The 11,565-nt window shown below is 50.5% G+C and overlaps 1 protein-coding gene across 4 annotated transcripts in view; it reads left to right on the top strand.

The window, feature by feature from the left end:
* The first annotated feature begins 467 nt into the window (after positions 1-467).
* LOC135235872 (centrosomal protein of 164 kDa-like) overlaps positions 468-11,565 on the top strand; it is a 22,592-nt gene continuing 11,494 nt past the window's right edge. For 2 of the 4 annotated variants that reach the window (XM_064301824.1, XM_064301823.1), the window contains exons 1-17: positions 468-686; positions 1,247-1,333; positions 1,738-1,849; positions 2,518-2,731; positions 3,028-3,219; positions 3,311-3,421; positions 3,869-3,946; positions 4,349-4,450; positions 4,883-5,632; positions 6,224-6,280; positions 6,717-6,794; positions 7,189-7,274; positions 8,092-8,439; positions 8,563-8,694; positions 9,048-9,243; positions 10,005-10,079; positions 10,858-10,980. In XM_064301824.1, coding sequence (XP_064157894.1) covers positions 1,252-1,333; positions 1,738-1,849; positions 2,518-2,731; positions 3,028-3,219; positions 3,311-3,421; positions 3,869-3,946; positions 4,349-4,450; positions 4,883-5,632; positions 6,224-6,280; positions 6,717-6,794; positions 7,189-7,274; positions 8,092-8,439; positions 8,563-8,694; positions 9,048-9,243; positions 10,005-10,079; positions 10,858-10,980 — 2,736 coding nt within the window. In that variant the 5' untranslated portion in view covers positions 468-686; positions 1,247-1,251. The remainder of the gene's footprint in view (positions 687-1,246; positions 1,334-1,737; positions 1,850-2,517; positions 2,732-3,027; positions 3,220-3,310; positions 3,422-3,868; positions 3,947-4,348; positions 4,451-4,882; positions 5,633-6,223; positions 6,281-6,716; positions 6,795-7,188; positions 7,275-8,091; positions 8,440-8,562; positions 8,695-9,047; positions 9,244-10,004; positions 10,080-10,857; positions 10,981-11,565) is intronic. The other 2 variants (XM_064301825.1, XM_064301826.1) reach the window with 2 other exon arrangements.

The following is an 11,565-nucleotide window of genomic DNA, read 5'->3' as shown; positions in this document are numbered from 1 at the left end:
TCATGCTCTTTCAATAATTCGTATGATATTGATTAAAACAAACCATATTTGTAGTTTATGTACCTTATATTAATAATGCCTATCCAGCAAGCTAAGTCTGAGACAAAAGATATGCCACAGGAATGCCAAACATATTTATCTGGATCACTCTTATGTTCCCGACAAATCTTTAAAATGTTTTCAGTGTACTTGAAGCACACCATACACAACTAATATTGAAGCGAGATACCATATTCTACCTACTACAAAGTGAAATTGCTCATCTGCTTTCAGTGCACTACATTACCCATAGTGCCGAACGAATTGGTTTCAATTCAATCGCAGAACTATAATCCTTTTATTTAAATATATACACTCTTATTCTCATCGGATAATTCATGTACCGTTGAAACTGAAAAAGGATCGGAACTGTATGTTTACTTAGGTAAATATTTTTTGAAATATTTTATCTCTCTAGTACAGCGGAGATGACGTCGAAGGTCTCACGGCGTCCTTAGAAGCCACGGGCGTCGAATCCGTTGATATGTTGTTGACATTAGTTGCTTAGTTGGCTAGCTAGCTGCTAGCGATCCAGCTAATTACGTTAGTGTGTCTTTATCCTGCATTCTGGAAAATGCTATGATGCCACATGAACGTTAATTCCTCGACCTACCCTCACTGAGAGAGGATTGTAAATCGTCAAGCGGGTATGTAGATAAAGATTTTTTATACTGGTACTGAATTAGCTTGCTTGCAAGTAACATACACCAACTAGCTAGCTAGAAAAATTATTAGCAGTTATTAGCATATTCTAATGCACGACTTTAACTGATGCTAGCCGGCAAGTGTTAATCTATCAAAAAAACTGGTCGTCGTAGCTAGTTTGCTTGCTAACGTAACTCTTAGATTAGTTACTGTGATGGATTGACCAAGCGAGAGAGAATGGATTTCAGCTATATTAGGCAACCATGAGAATGGCATATGTTGTGGACTAATTCCTCTACCTCTCTATATTGTTAGCAAGCTAAGCAACGAATGTTCAGTGAGCTTCCGCACAATTTGTTTCATGAGAGTTTCCGTATTTATTCCATGTCTTACATTGTCCGTTATCTTTGCCATTTTAAACTGTAACATACTATACCATTCTTGTTAATATGCTCTAATAATAGTCAACTGTATAAGCAACAGTATGGTTTTGTTTAACATAAAATCTAGGGAGTACGGGGGTTGCTAGGTAATAAGCTACAAAATTTCTTCTCTTGCACAGACACCATGAGTGCAGCTGCTCTCCAGATTGGAGACCAGCTAATCCTGGAAGAGGACTATGATGAGAACTATATCCCTTCTGAGCAAGGTATTGCACGTGGTTGGTTACAATATGCCTGGGTCTTTATGGTGCACCATACCAAAAAAGTAAATGAATGAATCAACAAACAATTGCCAACAAAAATGCATATATTTTTCGTGTTCACTGTTCTGCTGTAAAAAAATGCTCAGTGTGCTTAATTGCACATCAGAGACTAATAGGAACTGGGTGTAGATAAGGTAAACGGTACACTGATTTTTTCCTGCACTGAGTTGTCAACGCGTGTAGCAGTTTAAGTTCATGAGCTAGATGCTGTGTCTAGATTGTAGCCAAAGTGGCAGGCCTATAATGGTTTAGAGGGCCATGCATATTGTGCATTTAGATATTTACCGTGCAGTGCCCCTGTTGTACATTGAAGGGTTGTGTAAACATTTCCCGTTGCCCTCTCTCAGAGATCCTGGAGTACGCCCGGGAGATCGGGATTGATCCGGAACGAGAGCCAGAACTCATGTGGTTGGCACGTGAGGGCATCGTTGCCCCCCTGCCAGCTGAATGGAAACCCTGGTAAGCAGGCATGATGATCTCTCTCTCTCTCTATATATATATCTCTCTCTCTCTCCTTGTTTTTTTGTGACTGCATGCCCTCTACCTTTCCCTCCCTCCTTCTTTCTCCATTTCCCCTCCCATCTCACTCTGTTACTTTATTTATCTCTATATGTGTGTGTGTTTTTGTTTTTTAGTGTGTGTCAGTGTTGGGGATTTGTGGGTATCTTTATTTTCTAATTGTTAATAAACAGAAATTAAAAGTCAAGCTTCTCTCTGACTCTCATACTCCATCTCCATCCTCCTTTCCCTCTCCCTCTCTATCCTCCTTTCCCTCTCCGTTTCCTTCTCACACACACACACACACACACTCCGGTGTGGGTCTACTGCACTCAGTTTCTTGCAATTGAACCTTGCACATTACTTACCATAATATGCGTATGTATCCGTAAGCTGTAGACAGGGATTGTCCTGCAGCTGTCTGTGATTGGTTACTCGCCGAACCATCTCTCAGTTGGCACCTCCCACACATGCTCGTTTTTTTTTTTTGCTGTTGAAAAATGAAGCTGTGTAACCGTGTTTATCAAGGAGGCATGATGCACACGTGCTGCAGGCTGTTGAGGTCAGTGTCTCCTCCCAATGGGCTCAGAGAAATGACCCGCCCTCTCTCCGCCCCCCCCCTTTTGCAGCCAGGACGTGACGGGGGACGTTTACTACTTCAACTTCTCTTCGGGCCAGTCCACCTGGGACCACCCGTGCGACGAGCAGTACCGCCGCCTGGTGGTCCAGGAGCGAGAGCGCGCCCAGGCCCACGGCGGCCCCGCCAAGAAAGAGAAGAAGAAGAAGAAGGAGAAGAAGGAAAAGAAAGTGAAGAAGGGGAAGGAGGTTATCAAAGCCCCCGCAGTGAGTTAGCGTGCGAACGCTGTTCTGTTTCCCAGCTCACAGGACCTCTGACTCCTCTGCTTTCACATTAACAGACAGTGTACTGACCACAGTGTATAGCCCTGTTGCTTATGCATTAGCATTGACAGACAGTGTACTGTCCACAGTGTAGAGCCCTGTCGCTTTTGCTTTCTCATTGACAGACAGTAGCTCCCTCTGGTGGTGACATGTCAAAAGAGCACCCAACCTGTATGAAACTGGTGTGGTACTGCTCTCTATGTGCACGATGAGGTCATACTTATTTTTGTCTCCCTCAGCCCTTGAGCTCGGCACTGGGGCCCCTGACGGCCCCCCTGGGCTCCCTGGCCCCACTCCGGGGCCTGTCGAGCGCCCCCATCCCCTCTCTCAGGGGCTCCGCGGGCAGCTCGGGGGGGCTGGAGCCCCTGAAGACGCCGCTGGGGGTGAGTGACATCTCTGCCCGAGCTGACACAAGGCCAAAACCAGCCGCTGTGAGCCGACTCGGTCACATGACTCGTACCTAAGGAAGACAATTTTAATTTATTTTTAAAACTCTTTCCTCTCCCCCCTCCCCCTCCCCAGGCCTCTCTCTCCACTTTGAGCTCTAGCTTACTGGGCGGGAGGCAGGAGGAGAGAGTGTCTCTCTCTTTGCCCGGGTTCGAGGATGATGAGGAGAAAGTCTCAGAGAACGAGGTGAGCGGCCTCGGGCCTCAGCGCTGTGTGTGGCTCTGTAGCAGAGAACATGTGAAGGGTAGCAGTGTGTGAGGTACAGACCCTGTCTGTGTGGATGCACTGAGATGCATTAAATTACACTGAGTGCAAAATGTTGCTAAATGGCTCCTGAAAACGTACCTCTGGACTACAGTCAAAATGGTGGATGTGTAGGCTGCTGTGCAGGTGGCACAGAGATATAAACCATACGAGAAACAGGCGAATGACCCATCTTATGAATTACACACGCAAATACATATTCACTGAATGTGACTCTAGTGTTGAGCAAAATGTGTGGATAGTGAGATGTGTGTAAACTTTGTGTTGGCAGCACACTAATGTGTGTGTGTGTGTGCGCGCGTGTGACCGTGTGTGTGTGTGTGTGGTTGTGTGTGTATGTTCGCGCGCGCGCACGTGTGTGGGGGGCAGTTTTCTCGTGGGACAGGTCGTCTGCTGCAGAACCTGCATCTGGACCTGGATGCACTGGGAGGGGGTCTTCAGTATGAGGTACATACACATACGCACATACTCTACATAAGCACGCACACATGCGCGCACACACACACACACACATATACACACACACATACGCACATACACATATGCATACATACTCACTCACGCATCCCACCATTCTCTTAAGCCAATGTCATAATTGCACACCACCATGCTCTGTATCACACAGAACAACGCAGCTCTCCAAAACTACTCACGGTATAATCGCACAAAGCTCTTCATAACAACACTCACCACACAGTCTCACTGTACCAAACGGCTCTCCAGTGAAGCAGAGACCTGTGCTGCATTTCCCCGGTATTCTCTGGGGAGAACTGGTTCAGTGTTTCAGTCTAGGTCCTGCTGACCCCAGTCCACCACCCCCACCCCCCCAAACCCAATCCCCCTGTGCAGGACAGTGAGGCCAGCGTTTCAGGCCCCGCGGAAGAGAAGACAGACCCAGAGCTCCAGGACCTGGCCCTGTCCCCTGAACACAGCCCAGACCCCCACTCCCAGGTACCCACCCACCCACCTGCCCCTCCCCGCCTGGTTTCTCTCTCCTTCTCCAGAATTCGCCCGTCTGTCTGTGTCATGCTAAATGTGCGGTCCCGTGTGTTCCCTGGTGGATATGCGTGTTTGCCTGTTTGTCCTCCCTGTTCTCATCGACTCTGTTTTTCTGTGACTGTGGCTGATGTGGGCGTTTCTCTGATGAGCCACGCCCAAGACCGTGCGTGAGTGACAGGCGTGCAGTTCCCGCCCCCTTTGTCTCCATCTCACAGTCTGGTGTCTCTCTCTCTCTCTCTCTCTCTCTCCTCTCCCCGGTTTATTAAATTTTTTTGTGACTGCACGCCTCTGCCTTCCTCTCCCTACCTCTCTCCCTCTCTCGCTCTCTCTCTCTATCTCTCTCTCTCTCTCTCCATCATCACATTTCCAACCATCACCATTAAGGACTCTGTGAATGGGCGGCACCTCCACTCCTCTCCACTGGGGGGCAGCAGAGGTGGCAGCAGTGCCGCAGCCTGCCCCCCCACGCCCGGGCAGCAGCCTCCCAGCCTGAGCGAGAGAGAGGGGGATGAGGAGGAGGGGAAAGACGATGAAGAAGGAACCGCCACTCTGGAGGAGGTGCTGGACGAGGCGGGCACAGGGAGCAGGAGGGAGGAGGAGGAGACAGGAGCACAGAGTGAAAGAGAGGGGAAGAGCGTAAAGGCAGGGGGAGGAAAGGAGAGCGGTAGAGCCGTGGAGAGAAGCACGGAAATGGCGGACGAGCGGGAGGCTGAAGAGAGTGAGGAGGAGGTGGAGGAGGAGGCCAATGAGGAGCCGCACAGGCGTGCGCTGACTGACGAGGAGGGGGGCGAAGAGAGCGAGGAGGTCGTGGAGGAGTGTGTAAAGAGCGAGGGAGACGAGGGGAGGGGTGAAGGGGAGGACGTGAGTGAGGATGTGGAGAGGAGTTTGAGGAGCAAGGAGGCGCTGGAGCAGCGCGTTCGGAGCAACCAGGAGGGCGAGGCGGGGGGAGCGTCTGAGAGCAGAGAGGGAGAGCAGGGCGGAGCTGGGGACAGCGAGGAGGAGGAGGAGGACAGGTTGGAAAAGAAAGAGGGGAGCGAGCAGGAGGAAGAGCAGGAAGAGGGTGACTGGTCTGAGAGCAGCGAGGGGCCCATGGCGAAGGAACGGGCCCCCACCCCGGACCCCCGCCCTGCCGAGGTAGGGTCTGCGTTCCCCCGGCAACGCTGCCCGTTTGCTCCCCACCCCCATCCCTACGGTGGCCCACACGCCTCTGCGGAGGGGCCCCATCCACTCCCTGAGGGGCCACAGGGGCCCTCTCTGACCTGGGGATGCCCGTTGGGCCCTCGTGTTCCGCATCACGCGGTTGGGCCCCCATAGAACCCCAAACGGTGCTGAAGCCCCTGAGGACTGGATCGGGATGCACTGCAAACCCCCCCTCACCCCCCCGCTGGCCTGTAGTGCCTTATGCTGCATGATTACTCCTCAGAATCTCTCCCTCCTCCTCCAGCTGTCTCTCTCTTTTCCTTATCTGTCTCTCTCTCCACCTCCTCTCTTTCTTTCTGCCCTTCTCTCTCTGATCCTCTGTCGATCTCTCCCATCCCTCTCCTTCCTTCCGTCTCTCCTTCAGGTGCTGGTGCTGTCTGTCCCTGCCTCCTCGTCTTCCTCTCTGTGCTTGGTGTGTAGTGTGAGGTTCCTCCTGCTCTGTGTGCCGCCGCACCCCCCTCCCCGCGTGGCTCTGCATGCGGCTTGTCTTGCGAGCACACGTCTCTCCTGTCTGTCCCCCCGCAGGGCTCGGAGGCCAGCGAGCACATCGAGGCGGCCTCGTCCTCCACCGACGACCCCAAGGTCAGACGCCGCAGGCTCCGCCCCCTTTACTGCAGCCTGGAGCGCGCTCACTGTGTCTCACTGCTCTTAGACTGGATCTGCATTCTCTCATACGACACCGGCCCCTGTTGTGGACGGTTTGATTAAGTGACATGACTTTAGTTTGAGCGTCAGAAATACACCATAAACGCATCAAAAACCTAGAATGGCCGCTCCATACAGGTTTATAGCATGTAATTCAGTGGATGTGTCGACACATCTGTTTGTAATTTATTGCTTTCACTGTATGTTTGCAGCAGAGAGGGACTGTCTGTAAGTGTGTGTGTGTGTGTGCGTAAATGTGTGTGTGTGTGTGTGTGTGTATGTGTGCGTAACTCTGTGTGTGTGTGGGGATGTTTGACTGCGTGCATTGCCCCAGCATACCAGCTCTGATAATGCCCTGGTTGTGTCACGTCAGGCCGGGTTCCGCTCCAAGCTGCTGGAGAACGTGCTGAACCTGGAGGACCTCTCTCCTGCAGAACCGGAACCCCCGCTGGTGAGAACTCTATTGATGGCTGCGCCTGATTGGACAGAACCGAGCTCCCAGCGCTGAGCCAGTTTGCCGGTTTACTGTACACGTTGTGCACATGCTACATTCGCATTACGTATGGGTCTGGGGTAGTGGTCTGGCATAATGGTTAGGGCTCTGGCAGCTCAGGAGCTGCAGGTTCAATTCCCCCTGGGGCACTTGAGCAAGGTGCTTCACCTCAATTTCTGCTCACCTGTATTTCTGCTTCTGCTATATCCAGCTGTGTGAGTGGATCCTCTGTGAAATGAAAACTATGGATAAAGTGTCCGCAAGACGCTAATATTACTGAGTATCGTTTGTGTTAGTGTTATCGTTCATTAACATGGCATGGCACTGACTTCACTCACCCTCTCGTCCTCAGAACAAGGTCTCTGACAAAGCACAGAGAGAAGCGAAGGAGAAAGAGGAGGAGGAGAAGAGGAGGAAGAGGGCGGAGGCGGCAGAGAGGTGGGTCCCGACTCCTCCCTCTGACCTGAGGGGGGTGGGGTCACCTGGCTGTCGCCGTGACGAAGCACATGAGCGCATGTTACGATTTACGATCGCTTCTGCAGTGTCACTGCACTGAAGAGCATGTTGGGAAAATAGGTCACATGATGGGAGGAAAATAGGTCACATGATGGGAGTTTCCTCTTAAGGGCGAGGGAGGAAATGGAGGAGGGTCACAGACGCGTGACAAACAGGAGAGAGGCCGTCTATAAATACGGATGTGTTCATTCCATTTCGTAACGCTCGCTAAGAGTAACAGTGCACAACACCACACAGCTCTGAAATGATGAATCTAAGCAAGCAGCTGCCACTGCAGGAACAAGTGAGACTGTGTAGCAGGACTTTGATGTGGATATGTGGTGACCTGAGTGTCATTAATAATCCGCTTAGGATGTATAAATAGATCCATGTATAAGAAATGTATTACATAGGAGTGTGACTTTTATGAGTTTAACCACAGATTATTTTACTGTGGTATTATTAAATGGGAGAATCTCACATAAATGTAGGATAAACATGCAGTGACAGTGAGTGCAGTGTGAATCAAATCTAAAGGACGTGAGATGGGTCCGTTTCCTCCTTCAGGCCCCTAGGAGAGGCCATGACTTCCCCTCGCAAACAAAGCAAACATTCCGGAAAAATCTGAGGAATTACCCCTCTGGAAACGTGGGAATCCATGGAAAACCCGGAACACCAGCCCAGCACGAGTTAAACTTTTTTTTTTCATTGAAAAAATAATATATATATGTGTGTTATAACGGTGTTTTGTTTTCCACAGGCGCCTACAGAGGGTAGTCAGGGAGGAACCAGCCAATAGGAAGCTCTCCCAGAGCGACGAATCCCAGGCCAGCTCATGCTCGGAGTCCCGCCCACAGGCGGAGCCCCCAGAGGCTGAGCGGATGCTGCGCTCCAGAGAGGAGGCCCCAGGTGTGGACGGGCGCGGTCGGGCGGGGGCGGCGCTGGAGCGGAGACAGCTGAGGGAGGAGACGGAGAGGGAGGTGGTGGAGGAGCGAGGCAGAGCCCTGCGGGACAGGGGGGAGAGGCTACAGCGCCTCCGGGAGGAGCTCAGCAAGGAGGAGAGAGAGCAGGAGCAGAGGCTGAAGGAGGAGAATGAGGAGAGACTCAGGTGGGGAAGATGCACACAAACACGCACACGCGTGCGCGAACACACACACACACACACATACAGTGTGTGACGCAGTGTGCTGTATAGAGTGCGTGACGCAGTGTGCTGTTGTGTGTGTGGCAGGACTCTGAGACGGCGCCTCCAGACTGAGAGGCAGGAGGAGGAGTCCAGGCTGAGGCAGGAGGCGGAGCTCCGACTGCAGGAGCTGCAGGAGTCTGAACTGAGAGAGAGAGAGAAGCAGGAACGCAAACTCAGGTCTCTCACGCTGACCGCATACTGACCACACTCTGACCGCTCTGCACTGACAGAGGGAGAACCAGGAATGCAATCTTGGGTCTCTCACACTGACTCCTTGCTTCTGGCCTCATAATAACCATTAATATACCATGATTTTAGCCTCATACACCTAAGACTGACCACTGATTTCTCCTGCTCCTGACCTCATACTAATTCCGTGCTATTTTCTTAATACTGACTAGTTTATTTCAATATTACCATGCCACACTGTTGTAATATGGACCACAGTTTCAAACGTTCACTGAAGTAGTGACCACGCCACTGAGTACTTAACGGTGTGTGTGTCTGTGGGCGCGCGCGTGTGTGTCCAGGGAGGAGGGGGCAGCCAGGCTACGGGCGCTGCAGGAGGCTCTGGAGGCGGAGTGGAAGGAGGAGAAGGAGAAGCTGGAGGAGAGGAGGAAGCAGGAAGTGGAACGTTTGCGGCAGGATGCGGAAAAAGACCTGCGAGCGGAGAAAGTACAACTGCAGAAGGAGCGAGAGGAACAGCTGGGCTCCGTCAGAGCAGAGGTGTGCGTGTGAGTGCGTGCGTGTGTGTGTGTGTGAGTTTGTCTGTGTGTGTGTGTGTGTATGAGTTTGTGTGTGTGTGTATGCGTGTGTGTGTGTGTGTGTATGCGTGTGTGCGTGCGTGTGTATGTGTGTATGTGTGTGCGTGTGAGTGTGTGTGTGCGAGTGGTAAATGGTAAATGGACTGCATTTATATAGCGTTTTTATCCAAAGCTCTTTAATGGTAAATGGTAAATGGACTGCATTTATATAGCACTTTTATCCAAAGCGCTTTACAATTGGTGCCTCTCATTTAGCAGAGCAGTTAGGGGTTAGGTGTCTTGCTCAGGGACCTTGACACACCCAGGGCGGGGATCGAACCGGCAACCCTCCGACTGCCATGCAATTGCTCTTACCTCCTGAGCTGTGTTGCCCCGTGTGTGTGTGTGTGTGTGTGTGTGTGTGTGTGTGTGTGTGTGTGTGTGTGTGTGTGTGAGTGTGTGTGTGTGTGCGTGCGCGCGAGCGAGCGAGTGTGAGTGTGAGTGTGAGTGTGAGTGCGTGCGGTGTGTGTGTGTGTGTGTGTGTGTGTGTGTGTGTGTGTGTGTGTGTGTGTGCGTGCGTGCGTGCGAGCGAGTGTGAGTGTGAGTGTGAGTGTGAGTGTGAGTGTGAGTGTGAGTGTGAGTGTGAGTGTGAGTGTGAGAGTGAGAGTGAGAGTGAGTGTGAGTGTGAGTGTGAGAGTGAGTGTGAGTGTGTGAGTGTGTGACGGTATGCTCTCCCTCCTGCAGCGGAGGAGCAGCCAGAGCCGGTTGGAAGTGAGGAGCCCACGGCAGGAGCAGCGCGTGGCTGAGTACCAGAGAGAGGTCAGATCCATCCCATAATCCTCCCTCTGCTCACTGCTGCCCCCTGTCTGTAGTCTGCTGTCAGATCTCATTAAAGCTATATCAGCGCCTTGCTTGTGTGACGGAGTGGTGTGGGTGAACCCTGGGACTCCGGACTTTCTCTGTGTTTCTGGGTCCCCCTGAAAACCTTTAGGAAATCTGACGTAACACAGGGCAAAAACCTTTACCCATATATGGATTTCCAGATCAAAGGAGAATTTCTCCATGGCAAAAATGAATGGGAATTTCACCTAACCATCCCTGTCACAGTCTGTGATTCAAACTGGTGTTTAAAACGCTGAGGTTTTTATCCGCAAGCATTTCATATCTTAAATGGTACTAGATCCACTGAACTCTAATGTTTCTTTCCGAACAAAATAATTTTGTGAACAGAAAGCTAACACTGCTGCAAGTGTTGTTTACATTATAGCTAGCGAGTGCTGTAGCTAGGCTTTTCTGGCTAGTCAAAGCTTTATCCAGCAAAGAAATTTTAAAGTATTCAAATAACTTAAGGACATCACTAACAAAAACAGCAGCAATAACTATAGATATCGATATATATACCATATTTTATCTACAACCAAATGTCACATTATTTTGAAGGAATTAGGAAACGGCATACATTTCTTCCATAGGCTGTTTATTTTTTTGATGCAGAAGTCTTAAAAATGCTAACAAACCTGAAGGGAATATCGACGACCTCTGAGACCCTTACTCTCTTCGTCTCACTGTGTCTTTGGCGCCCTCTGCTGGCAAGCAGCTGGGTGACATGTTGCAGGAAGTGAGAGAGGAGGTACAGAGGGAGCACAACAGGAAGTTGGAGCAACTGAGGGAGGAGCATCGCAGCGAGCTGGAGTCCATTCGGGAGAAACACTTGGAGGAGGTGAGTCAGGATTACTGTCTGCGTCATTGCATTACGTAGCATAATACATTACATCACGTTACATTGAAATATATTACATTACATATTACATTGTGCTATTTTACGTTGCGTAATACTAAAGTCACTTAGTAGACACTCTTATCTGGAGCGACTTGCAGAAGTGGAGAGCATCAGTATAACTCTCAGGAAGACAAAAGTGCAGTCTCACCAAGAGCGTACAGATGGTCCATTTAAAATCAGTACGTGTACAGTTGAGCTAACAAACCAGTCGTTGGTGTTGATGTAAAAGTAAATACCACTGGACAGATAACTGGTTTTTACAGGGCTACATCTATAACGTGCCAAAAGGAAATGCAATAGGAAAGAGAGGATAGCTAAGGGGGGTCAGGGAAAACAGCTGTTGTCAGACGATGGGCAGGGTTTCAGCTGTTCTGACTGTAATGGGAAGCTCATTCCACCACCGGGGGACCAGAACCAAACGGAAATCTGACCTGGGAGTGCGGGCATAAAGAAGGGAGAGATACGCAGAGCTTTGCTTGGTGTGTAGGGTCTGATGAGCAGATATAACAGAGCTGTCCCTGTAGC

The sequence above is a fragment of the Anguilla rostrata genome, chromosome 12 (genome assembly GCF_018555375.3).
Source record: "Anguilla rostrata isolate EN2019 chromosome 12, ASM1855537v3, whole genome shotgun sequence".
Taxonomy (NCBI): Eukaryota; Metazoa; Chordata; class Actinopteri; order Anguilliformes; family Anguillidae; genus Anguilla; species Anguilla rostrata.
The sequence above is the reverse complement of the archived record's forward strand: the minus strand, read 5'-3'. Positions and strand labels throughout refer to the sequence as shown.